The 14,747-nt window shown below is 36.0% G+C and overlaps 2 protein-coding genes across 7 annotated transcripts in view; both read right to left on the reverse strand.

The window, feature by feature from the left end:
* The window catches only part of LOC134751991 (uncharacterized), a 254,773-nt gene that overhangs the window by 93,761 nt on the left and 146,265 nt on the right, over positions 1-14,747 (reverse strand). The window lies entirely within an intron of this gene.
* LOC134751982 (protein hu-li tai shao) overlaps positions 1-14,747 on the reverse strand; it is a 136,270-nt gene that overhangs the window by 12,539 nt on the left and 108,984 nt on the right. The window contains exons 11-18 of one of the 6 annotated variants that reach the window (XM_063687509.1): positions 14,465-14,585; positions 11,775-11,798; positions 6,358-6,468; positions 5,672-5,803; positions 5,015-5,174; positions 4,581-4,673; positions 4,140-4,211; positions 3,262-3,372 (exon numbers count right to left, since the gene is read on the reverse strand). In XM_063687509.1, coding sequence (XP_063543579.1) covers positions 3,262-3,372; positions 4,140-4,211; positions 4,581-4,673; positions 5,015-5,174; positions 5,672-5,803; positions 6,358-6,468; positions 11,775-11,798; positions 14,465-14,585 — 824 coding nt within the window. Of the gene's footprint in view, positions 1-2,583; positions 2,638-3,261; positions 3,373-4,139; positions 4,212-4,580; positions 4,674-5,014; positions 5,175-5,671; positions 5,804-6,357; positions 6,469-11,774; positions 11,799-14,464; positions 14,586-14,747 lie in introns of all 6 variants that reach the window. The other 5 variants (XM_063687511.1, XM_063687512.1, XM_063687510.1 and 2 more) reach the window with 5 other exon arrangements.

Raw genomic sequence — 14,747 nt, forward strand, 5'->3', positions numbered from 1 at the left:
TTTCGGGAATAGTCATGCAAGGATCGTTTGTTAGTGGACAGTGCTTCGTTAGCTTCAGGTGTTAGCTTAGTACCTGCAATGAGATTGAAAAGCGTGCAGACCAGTTGTACAAAGCACTAACAATCCATGCCAAAATATGCTGAACTGAACACAACTTCAAGTTCGATAAAACATGGACTAGTGATTTGCAGAACTGATACTTTGTTAGATGTTAAGAATAAGTCAAATTAAATTGACTGATTCCTAACTAAAGCAAATGAAATTAATAATATAACAGGACACAAACACGGGAAATTATACGATACAAGGTTGTTGGGTTGTTCGAGAAAGGTATTAAGAATGAATGTGGATGGACTGTGTGATGTGAGAGATGATATGAAACGGACGCAAGTGAATGATGAGATGACGGGTGACAGAGAGGTATGGAAGAAAAAGACATGCTGCGCCGACCCCAAGTGAATGGGACAAGGGCAAGCGAATGATGAAGGTTGTTGGATTGTTAGCTTTATCTTACGTTTTTAACGATAGGTTTTTAAACCATTTCAATGGCTAGTATAATTGACCATGAAGATTGACGTTTGACAGATTCTATTAGCAGATATCACTAGCTTAGTTCGAATAAGAAACGATGATTCGATGACGGCGATATACATATATAAGGACAACAGTAAATGGACAAGAACTATTAAAAACGAGTGAATTTTAATAAATGAATCACCTAATATATATAAAACGACACAGAAATGACATCAACATCACAATTCAATTAGGTACAAACAGAGATTATCCGAAGACAGACAAGGATAACAAAACACGATCTCAATTAGCTGATGATGACAATATCGAACAAAACATGAAGACGCAACATTAGAACAGGGGGCTATTCCGAACATCAAAAATCGAAGATGATCTCTTCTCTTTTACTTTCGCAACATTGGAATAACATAGATGCAAAATCGATTTTCAAAGTCAGCGTTAGGACCCGCAGACGAGTCACTAGCCTAAAAGACACCACAAGATCCCCAGAGATAGTTTAAAGATTGTGAAGGCACTTTCATTCAATCCCGCAAACTTTCCAAGTTTTATAATAAAAAATTAAACGAATACGACGTGAAACATACTCTTTTGCCTTTTTAAAGCAAACCATTTAGTCAATTAAACTGAATTCATAAATTAATGTCACTCCATGAATTAAATCCAATCAACATTTAAACAATAACACGCAAATTTTCAAACAAAACATTACTTACCCACATACAAAAGGAAAACCGTATTTTTCATGTAGACCGTTTCGCGAAACAATATAAAACTTATAGTAAGCTCGATTACCTCCTTATAAGAATATTGAAACCACTTTCGTATTTCTAACCCGGATTATTATTTGTAAGAACGTAAAACCGGTTTCCTCTTTACAATGAGATAAAAACCGGTTTCGCATTTCAAACTCATTCACGTGCCAGTCGTTTACTTTCCATTTACCCCAATTTCCTTACACCATTCACACTGTTCACACGCCAGTTCCTTTTTTAGGAAACCGGTTTACTATTTCTAAAAATATTAACCGGTTCCGCCTTTCAATTCCATTCACGCGCCAGTAACTATCTGTTTAACTTTTACCCCCAACTCCCTACACTTTTACCTCTAACGACCCCAGCCTGCACGCGGACGATGGTCACGGGAGTGACGGGCGGAGCTGGTGACGTCACAGCCGAGGAGGCGGTGGACCCGACAGGCGAGTCCAGGAACACCTCGTCATCGGACAAGAGGTTCGGGTCCCGCGGCTCTTTGGGAATTGAGCCTGCGTTTATGTTAGGCCGATGAAAAAAGATTTAAACAGCCTTGTATTTTTTGCTCGAGATTTTGTTATACGTGAGTACGTGACGTAGTTTGCAGTTATTGAAAAAATTTAACAAATAATTTAGTTCGTAGTCGCTGATAATAAATGACTAAATCCTAACATACAGATATTTAACTTTTTCGACGCCGTGTCAAACACAAAAATAGTCATCACGCCACGTCACCCGTTACCGAAGTGTCAAAACTGAAATTGAACTTTATGCATATGCACGTAGGTCTATGTTGACTATGTTGCTCTGTGGTCTACGACCGATTAATTGGTCTTTGGCGTTGAACCTACGGTATGTATATTTCGGTAATTGGCGTTAAAAAGGAGTGAAAATAAACCAAAGAGTATTAAAATGAAACTAAGTGGAAAATTAAAACCACCATTAAGAAATTAGTAGGAATTAGTGCGATAGCTTCGGGAAAGATTTTTACAAACGTTTACTGTTTTTTTAAATCAAACGTAAAAAATATATTATGCTGTGCTCTTAAATAAATAACATTGCCAGGTTTGTTAAGAATCTTTCCCGGTATATTTTCCACACCAAATAAAATCGTGCACAGAAGTGTCACAACATGTCATTTTAAGACAAAAGGTACCTTATCAGTAATTGTAAGAATCAAAAAATGCTGACATACATATATAACTCCAAGAATGAGATACAAGAAATGAAATAGTACTTTTATATCTCAAATGCCACATGTATTCTTAAACACTAATTAACTAAAATCCGTACTAACCTCGGGTCCGATCGGCATGTGACCTCTCGGCATGCAGAAAGTCTGTCGTGTCCACTACGAAGACATTATACGTCAAACTCATGCATTAAAAAATAAAACAAAATCGTGTCGAGCTGATTTAGGTGTAGGGAATGAAACCGGTAAATGTTTAGTATGAGAAACCGGTTTACCGGTAATTTCTATTCATTTGTTTACCGGTTTGCATTACCTATTTAGGCGGTCTTCACATTGGATGCAGATTCGCAGGCCGCTCCGGTGTGCGAGCGGGACAACGGTACATACGTGCATAGCGCTGTGTCGTTCACACACCGGTGCGGATTGCGGACCTGCATCAGTATGATAACCGCGTTTCAGGCTCGCAACGATTGAAAACGTTACCAATAAAATATTAAAACGACACACTGATGAAAAGTAAGTATGAAATATGAAAGGTATCTAAATTGATGGATACATAAAAGATAGTTAGTAATAATATAAAAAAATATAAATAAATACATATTTAAATATATATAAGAGATATTTTTATCGATTTCTTGTGTTGCAAAAAAACTGCTGTACAAAAACGGATAGAAACGTATGAGTATGCATCATGATTTTAACATATCAAATAAAATCCAAAAAAACTAAAACCCAAACTTCCGGTAGCTCTCAAAACCGGTTTATTTCGATTACACTTACCGTTGCTAAACCGGTTAAAAGCTTTGCCCGTTTTTTTGCTGGGCCTTCTGTGGAGCGTGCCCTTCGCCTTGTTTACCAAGTACGTGCAACGGTTTTTGAGGTTCTCTATACCTAAGTTATCAATAAATAAATATATAAAATACAAATACACATTACATAAACATAATACATAAAAATATAATATATATCGTCAAGTAATCATATTTTATTAATCTCTATTATAAATTTTTACATAGCTTGGGTATGGTGGCAGCTTTCATCTCCATACAATTTGTAACCTTAAAACGCAAAATTAACCCTCGCTTTGTGGAAAATATATAATGTAAAACTTGCTACAGCATGGTCACAATTTTATTTTTTTGGTAACAGTAACTCATCCATCTACTTAAAAAAAGAGAAAAATTCATGCACTTTATAAAAAGATCGTGCTTATAAATTTGGAAAAATAGTAATACTAAAAATTACAGCCAAAATGATCATTGTCTATTAGCTATAGATGTGAACGCGTTCAACATTGGATGGCAGAACAATATTTACATTTATACATTTTAAAGTATTAACGTAATACAATTATTTTCTGTTACTATTAGTTGGTGATTAAATATACAATTGTCATTTTGCCTTCGGATTGAAAATTGGAAAAGCTGCAAAAAATTGCATATAGTAAAAATTCTAGTGAAAAACTTTAAAACTGGCAACTGCCAAAGGTTTGTATGGATGGCGCCATCATAGGTTTTACCTGTCTCTAGTTTGGTTCTATGAGATTTGGCATCGTGGCCAAAAAAAAAATGATTTGACACTTAAAACCTATGCTGGCGCCATCTGTAAAATACTTCAACCGGCCAATCCTATTGTGGGTGATTTGGGTAAAAACTTACCATCGCTCAACACGACCTCTGGCTGACTTCTCACCGGCACTTGCTTCGTCTCTATTCTTAAGACGCGGTGCTCTGAAAAACAGAGTTATATAATTTATATATGTACAATATTTTCATTCTGTATACTGTATACTACTAGACTAGTAACGTGTATCGTATTTTTATTTTTTTAACGAGCTTATAAAGTGTCCCACTGCTGGGCAAAGGCCTCTCCCCTAGACTTTCAGTTCTCCCGATAAACCGCAGCATCCGTCCAGTTATTGAGAAACGCGTCCAGGTCGTCCCGCCATTTGTTCTTAGGCCGACCATGCCGGCGTTTACATTGTGGCACCCACTCCGTGGCTAGTTTAGCCCACCTCTGTGGGTGCATACGTCGTACATGACCTGCCCAGTCCCACTTTAGCCTAAATAATTAATTATTTATTTAATATAGTATCGTACCGTCCCGCGATTCCTCCTCGGTCTCGGTGGCGCTGGCCGGCGACGTGATCTGCGCGGCGCTGATGGCCTCGGATTCGGACAGATCCGTGTCGTCTGAAAGATTGCGTTACACACATTACGACAAACAAATATCCGTTTCCATAATATACGAACGTATGTATCACGTTCATATCTTAATCACGCCTGTTTCGTGCCGAAGAACAGAGATATAATGGATCCAGCACTTATGATAAACCAATAAAAACCGGTTTTCTTAACATGTAACCGGTTTATCCAAAACCGGTTTAGCACTCACGGTCGGGGCGGGCGCGGCGCTCGAGTTGGCGGCGGTATTCATTGATATCGCTACATTGACGTGCTCGAACGGGCTGCGCGCGTACGGCGCGCGGTACACGCCCGCGTTGTGTTCGAGCTTGTTGTGACATGTTACTCACAGTCGGGGCGGGCGCGGCGCTCCACCTGACGCTTATATTCGTCGATGTCGCTGTCGGTGACGTGCTCGAACGGGTTGCGCGCATACGGTGCGCTGTACATGGTCGCGTTGTGCTGGTGTCCGCGCTGGATGATGCCCTTGGACGCTGCGCCCATTAGGACCTGAAGGAAAACTATGTTGTTAAGGTATTCCACAAAGAGGTCTACTTTATCGGGGACGTGACGCGTGTGGCAGGGACCTTATTGTCGATGCTCCGATATAAATACAATGCCGCGCGACGCTGTGCGGCGTAAGGTCCCTTTTCTAGAAAATACCCCATATTAGAAAGAAAGAAAGTAAATACATGTATTTATGTAAAACCACTTAATTACATAAGAGAGGGTATAAGTTACGGCCAAAACAGGACCCCCACCTAGCGTAATGTCACGGCAAGCCGCAAATATATCGTTGTATTTAAAGCTAAGTTATCAAACGTCGTTATCATGCCAAATATCGGCTTCTTAGCTATATCAGAAGTGTAAAAAAAATGTGACGTTTTAGCTGATAAATTTCCAACAAGGGGTCCATCGGGTCCTGGGCTTATGAATAATAGAAGATAAGACTATTTGAATTGGGAGGTGCAAATCAGTCTCTCTTTTTGGTAAGGCTTATAACTCACCACATGGTCCCCGGTGTGTGTGTTGACGGCATCTTCGCCTACCAGTTTACTAGCCTCGTCCCAAGTGACGCCCTCGAGGATATGAGACTGAGGTCCGGCGCTGATCTTATCTGCGCGGCGATTGTCCTTGATCTGGTGTCAGGTTTTATTATTTTAATTAGTTGACATATTTAAATACATTAAGCATATAGCTCAGCTAAGTGCTAAACCGGTTCTTTGTTTATAGAAAAAGATAAAAAACAACTTAAACGTTTTAATGTTCCAGTACACAGTACGTGAAATTTTCCTATCATAACAAATATAAAATAACTGTATTCTTAATAAATCAATATTATTATATTAAAGATTTATTTTCTTCTTTTCTATTAATCACAAAACTGTCTGAACTTGTAGACTGCGTAGCTTATAATCTGAAATAGACGTAATATACTAAAGAAAAAGTGACCACCGGAGAGCTTAGTCACTTTTTCTTTAGTATGTGAAGTCTGTTTCAGTTTATTATTTGTATATAGTAGTGTGACTACTTAAATCAGAAAATGTTTAATGAAATAATTTCATATGTTCCCTAGTTGAACGCATAACTTATTTTTTACAGACCAAACTTTGGAAAACCGGTTTGATGTCGAACCGGTTAAGCGCTTTCTCTTAGATATTTCAATAAAATAATAATAAAAAACGCTACATACCTGCTGCTGGAGTGCCTTGAACTCCTTAGGGTTGGTGTTCTTAGGCACAAACTGTAGCGTGTCAATTTTGACGGGCGTGCTCGAGTGCGCGGGCGAGCCATCTTGCACCCACTGCCGTACGCCACAAGGTCCAATTCAGGTCGACGGTAACGCGAGTGTGGGAAAAGAAAAAAGTCATGAGTAAAAATGTTGCCAGCCATAAAAAAAGGTTAAGGACAGGATATATACTGAGAAATAAAAGTGTGCAAATAAAATATGTGTGGTAAATAAAAATAATGGCTCAAAATTTTTCTTTTTTACCTGGTTACATCGAGCATGTACAGTTTTTAAATAAAAATCGACTGATTTCGTGCAAAGACAAGCATGCTTGGAAGAAAATGTAAATTATAATGTATTATGTGATTATGATCAAACTCATAGAAACTAAAGCAAGAAAGTGAAAGATCCCGTTTTTTAATAAAAATGATTTTTAAGCAAATATAAATACATACATAAATATATACCCACATGAGTCCCACATTACTAATTATAAATCATTAAATAGACAACTCGATATTTTTCAAAATTTTGTGTACATTCCTTTTTCGTATTGTTTTTGAGTAAGACTTTAAGAAAAATACGGACCTCTACAAATTGTATAGCAACATTACTTATTTTTTATCCCGTTGGGAATTCGCTTTAGCGTAACAAAAATTTGAACTTCACTTGACACATTACCTATATGTAATATGTAATAATATGTGTAAAAGAAAAACCCAGGAGGCGAAGTGTAAAAGTGTTTGTAAAACGAATTACTATATTTTAACCGGTTTATACAATAACCGGTTTTCTCCCTATTGTGAGGTAAATGAACTGTCGCAAATTAGCAGAAATCAATACGTGCAAAAACAATAAAAATAACAGGAAAAAGGGCGTGCAAGGAGAGGATTTTAGTGGCAACACTTTTACCAATGTAACCTTTTTTCGTTTCCCTACACTGTACAAACTCGATGTGATACCAGGGTAATATGAAATGCTGTTGATATATTTTTGATAACTTAGTACAAGCTTTAAATATGATAATAATGTTAGGATATATATCGTAAAGTTTTATTAGTCTGATCTGGTTCTTTTATATAAGCAAAGATAGATATAACTCCGTAATAGATGGATACAGTCTAAGGAAAAAACGTGCCTCGAAAATCAAGAAAATTTGATTCTCGTTCAGAGGGCGCTACTAGTTTTGGCCTACAGTCGTATAGATGGCGTTGACGGTTTCGTTTGTTATTTAACAATTTTAACGCATATCAGTGAAAGAACATGGGTCAAAATCATAAAAATAATTAATGCAAATAAAAAAAATCATTTATCTATATTTAAATACATTCTATCGTATTTTTACTATGACAGTACCGCTCTAGTATAAGTTACTCGATGATATAAGTATACCTAATTATATTACTTAAGATGAAATTGGAGGACCCGCGCGAAATCGCCTTTTCATAGAAACGTAGTCCTCATTTTCCTCTCTGAATATTAACATTATTGAAAATATTTTGACACAATTTGTTCTACTATTTGATTTTTTTTCAAATTTTTAATTATTATAAGAGCATTTTAGAATCTGTATGAAAAAAATCAAAAAAAAGTCAAACGTAACGTAACATACATAAAATTATGTAGAAATATTTTCCATAATGTCAATATCCAGAGAGGAAAATGGGGACTACATTAATATGGAGAAGCGTCCCTTTCCCCTTAAGTTAAGAAATACAAAAAATCATAAATTTACTAGTAGTCACAATGTCAACGACAGTGTAAGGATTAAAACTACCTACAGTTGACACTCAAATTACCATTCATTGGCACACCTATTTTTTGCTGTCACTAGTAATAATATTTGAAATATAATATGACAAATGTACTAGTAATTGAATAGGTATATATGTTTTACACAATTACCTAAAGCTTTTTGTTAAGAGACACTAACGCGTCGCCGAGAAGCCGCTCCCATACAATCCAAGTTACATTCACATTTGGGGCATTTTCTATGAAAAGGGACCTTATTGTCGATGGCGCTTACGCCATTATAAACGATGCTCCGATATAAATACAATGCCACGCGACGCTGTGCGGCGTAAGCGCCATCGACAATAAGGTCCCTTTTCATAGAAAATGCCCCATTTTAAAACTACATGCATAAATTACATGAAAATTAACGTAACATACCTATAGAGTTTGTTACCAAAACGACTATTATTTTCGTAGTCGACATCTAGCGTCAAGTAGCGGAATTATCAGTACTGCTACTCGACAATAGATGTCGCGACGAACGGAAAGTCTAATGCTCAACGATTTTCAGCTAATATTATAACCGGATCTCTGAAATATAAATTGTTGAGCAATACACTTCATCAGTGCGTATTGCGTCTCACATTTTGCTTAAGAGAGTGAGACGTAATGACAATGGACAAACAAATTGGATAGGTGATAAGGTGGAATTGGATTTAGAATACAATCCTAATATGGGGAATTTTCTATGAAAAGGGACCTTATTGTCGATGGCGCTTACGCCGCACAGCGTCGCGCGGCATTGTGTTTATATCGGAGCATCGTTTATAATGGTGTTAAGCGCCATCGACACGACAATAAGGTCCCATTTTATAGAAAATACCACATATTATCCTAAACTCGATCCACCAGCGCCAAAACAATTGTAACGACGCCGACTACAAAAATATTGATTTACAGTAGATTTCATAGTAAAATTATTAGTGCAAAGAGACCGTATCATGATTTGTTACATCATAACAGTGTACTAACACACCGTTAGTCAGTTCACGCTAGGCACAGCGACATCTAGCGGGGAATTTGGTCAACGTTCTCAATAATTTCGATTCTTTTTCTTGATACATTTTAATTAATTTAAGTTAATTTGTTGATACATTTTTTACATGAATATAGGATCTACTGGATAAAACATGGAGGGTGGGGAGAAATGACCGAACGGGGTAGCCTTACCAAAGAGAATTAAGAAGACATAGTGCTTAACTCCATACATCAGTTCTGTTACCAAAGACTATTATTTTCGTAGTCGACATCTAGCGTCAAGTAGCGGAATTATCAGTACTGCTACTCGACACTAGATGTGTGAGCTCTCTACGTCTACTTAACCCTTCGAATGCCTTGTCCCGTATACGTCACAGACAATTTGAACTTTAATGTACAATTTCAAGGTTATGAATTCGGTAGCAAATTTTTGACACTGGCGTTCGAGGGTTTAATTCTCCTTGCCTAAATCTATGTCTGGTACTAGTTTTCGTTGCTAAAAACGAACATTATTACCAGACAGATATACATACATAAAAAATAAGTGCATTCCCGTTACCAGGGAAGTTTTGCGATTATACTGAGCAACTTTAACTATGGGACCAACCCCGAAATCGCGAAAAAAAATTTGGCTGTTTCATACATTTTGGCTGGTCCATTTTTTATGGGTGGGTAAATTTGTTTTTCGCGATTTCGTGGTTGGTCCCATAGTAAAAGTTGCTCAGTATAATCCCAAGTCCTCCCTGGCAACGGAAATGCACTTATTTTTTAGCCACCGTGTATGTTACTTGAATGTCAAATTTCATGTTAGTTCTGAATGTCGTTTTAATATGAGAGCGTTACTCCGATTGTATGGCGGCGGGCGTCGGCTAGGATCGTGGGACTCGAGTCCGCAACAAGCTCGGCCGAATTTCACCTTCCCATACAAACGTAGTTCCGCTCTCATTTTAAAACTACGTGTTGGATTGTAATGAAACTTTGCACATACAACGACATGAGGTATATCTAGGTCTGTAATTAGTTAATAAAACTCCAGTTTATAAAACAAACGAAAATAGAGCAAAAACAAGTTTTGTATGAAAAACTTAAATTCGCCATTTTTTAAACTATCTGAAACTACATAAACTAATTACAGACATAGATATACCTTATCGTGTTGTAAGTACAAAGTTTCAGAGAAATCTAGCCAGTCGTTTTAAAATGAGAGCGGAACTACGTTTGTATGGAGAACCGTAACCGTAACCGGTTTTGAAATGATGCAGTTATGAAACGACTGCTGAAAAAGTCCTAAAAATAGAACCAGACAGACAAACATACAATAAATATGTAGATAAACCATACGATGCCCAGAATCGACGACCAACTTGTTAGAAAAAGCGAGATGAAGAAAATAAACCGAGTGATAGAATGAGAAAAAGTACCCGGAAAATAATAGAAAGGTTTTTTCTAAATACTTTTTACACGCACTTTTTTTATTTTAATCATGATAACTGTCATTTTTAATGGTTCTTTATGATGACAGTATGGTATAAAAATCTCGCTCTAAAGTTAAAAACAGAAAATGTCGTGAATTTATTCATTTGTAATAAAAAATTCCCTCTATTTGTACAATTATCGAAACTGACATTATTATATATTTTATTATAGTTTGATATGCTGACAAATATATCAAAAGCAAAAAGGTAGGTTATTGTTTAAAACTACTCAAGAGTTTCAACAATCTGAAACGTATAAAAAACTTAAAAGTTCCGTTATATCCGAGATATGGAAATAACACTAATTTAGTACAAAAACGATAGATCTGAAAAACTGTAATTTTAGTATCTGTCATATAAAAAAAACGGATAAGTGCGAGTCGGACTCGCCCGCCGAGGGTTTACTTTTTAGTATTTGTTGTTATAGCGGCAACAGAAATACATCATCTGTGAAAATTTCAACTGTCTATCACGGACACGGTTTATGAGATACAGCCTGACAGACGGACAGTGAAGTCTTAGCAAAGATAGATATAACTCCGTAATAGATGGATACAGTCTAAGGAAAAAACGTGCCTCGAAAATCAAGAAAATTTGATTCTCGTTCAGAGGGCGCTACTAGCTTTGGCCTACTGTCGTATAGATGGCGTTGACGGTTTCGTTTGTTATTTAACAATTTTAACGCATATCAGTGAAAGAACATGGGTCAAAATCATAATAATAATTAATGCAAATAAAAAAAATCATTTATCCATATTTAAATACATTTTATCGTATTTTTATAAATCTTCATTTTTAGTTTTAAAGTGTGTCGACAGATGGCAGTGAATTTACTGGGGTTACAAAATTTACTATGACAGTACCGCTCTAGTATAAGTTACTCTATGGTCTTAGTAATAGGGTCCCGTTTTTATCCTATGGGTACGGAACCCTAACAAGAGTTGAATTGATTGGATTTCCTTTTTCCCAGAAAGCTTATAATTAACTTATAATAGTAACCTTAATCTGCAAAAATTAGTGCTTTGAAAAGCCCCATACCCAAGCTTCGTTAACGTTAGCGTTTCGTGCGACCAAAAAGTATTTAGAAAAAAAATATAGTGTTTAAAATGTAAAAAAATCGGACAAAAATATTACCTCTTCGTTGTTAGCGTCGACCCACTGCAAAACATTGTTACATTAGTCACAAATAACTATTAATTGTATTATAAAAAAAACAACTAAAAAAAAAAACAGTTATAAAAAACATTCCAAAAGCATTTCACGAGTGAGAGAAGCCAGTGAAAGATTATTTTTTCGTATATTTTATTGATTTGTAAACATATAACTCTCTAAGCACAATTATATGTGAAGCTAAATACGGTATATCCCGATTTACACAAAACAAGAGTAATGTTTTGGAGATACGTTACAACACTAAATTAAAAGTGAATATATTAAATTATTTTAAACCGGGTCACTCACGTATTATTAAGTCGAATAGCTCGACATGTTGAAGACGTGCCGTGTCTCCGTGAAGACGGTCCTCGTAAATTGGACCGAAACATGTCGAGCTATTCGACTTAATAATACGTGAGTGACCCGGTTTAAAATAATTTAATATGTTTGAGTCTCACGGGAGTTTTATAGTTAAAAGTGAATACTTCTGAAATTGCAAAAAACGATGGCATTTCAACATAAATCATCCTTTGTTGCTAAAAAAAAAAAACATTCATAGTTATTAATAAAAACATATTAAACACTATTTGCTATCAAAGGTGAAATTACAAATTAATCATCATTAAAAAAAAAGTTGTTCTAAGTGTTATTTCTACTATATAAATTTACAAAAAAGAAGTATACACTTTTAAAGCATTATTTTTTTTCTTTAATGACAACCCTATTATAATAAATAGGGTGACCAAAGGCCTTGCATAATCGGGATATCCTTTTTAGAAAAAACCTCAAATCATACACACAATAGCGATAAGCATTATAATGATTATAATAAAACACGTTAAATATATTAATATCTGATTAAAATATCTCTCTACTTAACTAAAATAACTTCGATGATTATTATTGAATAAAAATTGCAAACGTCAAAAAACTTTGTAGTAAAGGTTTTTGAGCCATTTTGAGCGAATCTGCTATTACTGTGGAATTATTAATTATTTATTCAATAAATATTTACTGACTGTATTACAGGGAATGTAGAATATCAAGAAGGACAACATTTCTCTCTATTTCCTATTTCTATGATAACTATTATAGTATGCATCTTCTCAAATGATTTTTTTAACCAGACCCTAATTTGTTTAACATAAGCCTTTGTTCCTTTTGTGTGTGTGCGTGGCCATTGTTGGCGCTGATACACAATGGTCGCGCGCTCACCAACAATGGGCACGCGCGCACATAAAAGGAACAAAGGCTTTTGTTTAACAAATTAGGGTCTTTGGTTAAAAAAAATGATATGAGAAGATTGCAGTTTATAAAAAAATAACATAATATGTAGAAATAGGCACGAAACAACTACACTTAAAATAAAACAACCCCAGCCCCGTAATAAAGAAAAAGTATAAAATATAATAAAAATAGTAAAAAGAAACACTTGGAATGTCCTAGAAAAAGTAAGCTTAATAGTCACCGTAGTTGTGACCATACAAGTAATAAATTTACGTATATCTAAACATCTTAAAACATTATTATATGATTGGACTGTGATGATTTTGTAGTCATATTTCTTAAGCCAAAGACAAACCTTTTTCAATCGAATATCCAACAATATCAATATTTTACTCACCACACGAAAGCGATATCAATTCAAAATTTACAAAATAATCTTTGCCAAAAATATAAAATTTTCCATACAAACATAATTTACCTCTTGTGTTAGGGTGACCAAAATTCTAAATAGACCGAGACTATTCCTAAAGCGTAACTAATAGACATGGCGGTAATGGCTGTGTCTAGTTTTATTCAGTTTTACTCATATTGATAGTTTGACTGTAACTTTCCACTTTCCAGTATTTTATCCAAATTCTACACTTAATTTTAAGGAAAGGAAAAGTGACGGAAAGTGACCTAATAGAATATTATAGCCAATTTTTATGAAACTCGATTTTAACGGCTTTTACGAGTGATTACGAATAAACTTGATGGGCCCGATAACCGGAGATAATTCAGACGATTCTCTAGCCGCTCTAGTGAAATAGTTATTTACGATACAAGTGTGGAAAAGAGGAAATTTGAAACGAGTGGCGATAAATTAAAACACGACCGCAGGGAGTGTTTTAAATCGACACGAGTTGCGAATGACCTATTCGCACGTGTATCGTACAATGTTTTACATTACATATGGCCCTTTAAACTTTCGACATATGCACAAAAAGTGCTCTTTACGCACTAGTACTGTAAAACAAATTAAGAGCCATTTAGAGTAAAAATTGTGAGCGATAGTACAACGCTTAGACGTTAGAGGAGTTGCATAAGCTATAGGTACAGATTGATAACACCTACACTAATGTACTGTTAAATTTTTTGATCAAAAACGATTTCTACCCGCACAGTCTAAGCGTAGCCAACCCTAGCGTTGTTTCGCCGGCGCGTGCGGTCGACGACCCGCAAATTCAAGGTCAACTCACATTTATGTGTATTTCAAACTTGTACCTTTCGCTTTTTGTGACTATCTGTCTGTTGGTAATATAAATATTTGCTCCGTAAGGGCCCTGAATATCACTCGTCTATTATATGTATCTAAAACGGTAGCCGTTTGGTTTTAAAAGGTACCAGGGCCTCAGAAGTGTGTAGTGGCGAGACTACTCGGCTTCGACGCGGAGGTATTCTACCTTGGTGATCTTCTTGGGGTCGTTGGTGCCGGTCTCGAGGACCTCGACCTTCTGGTAGACGTTGGGGGAGTTGAGCCAGCGCGTGCGCTCGCCGACCTTGCCGCTGCCCCTCTTCCAGATTCTGTCAATGAATATTCATTTTAGTTTAAGAAAACGAAAATTTGACACACTGAATACCTAAATGGGTAATTTTGAAAATGGATTTACGGCGATTTCAGGGAATTACCCGAATACACCTTGTGTTGTGAACATGTTTTTCAATATAGGACACATCAAGATTGTT

The sequence above is a fragment of the Cydia strobilella genome, chromosome 24 (assembly GCF_947568885.1).
Source record: "Cydia strobilella chromosome 24, ilCydStro3.1, whole genome shotgun sequence".
Lineage (NCBI taxonomy): Eukaryota > Metazoa > Arthropoda > Insecta > Lepidoptera > Tortricidae > Cydia > Cydia strobilella.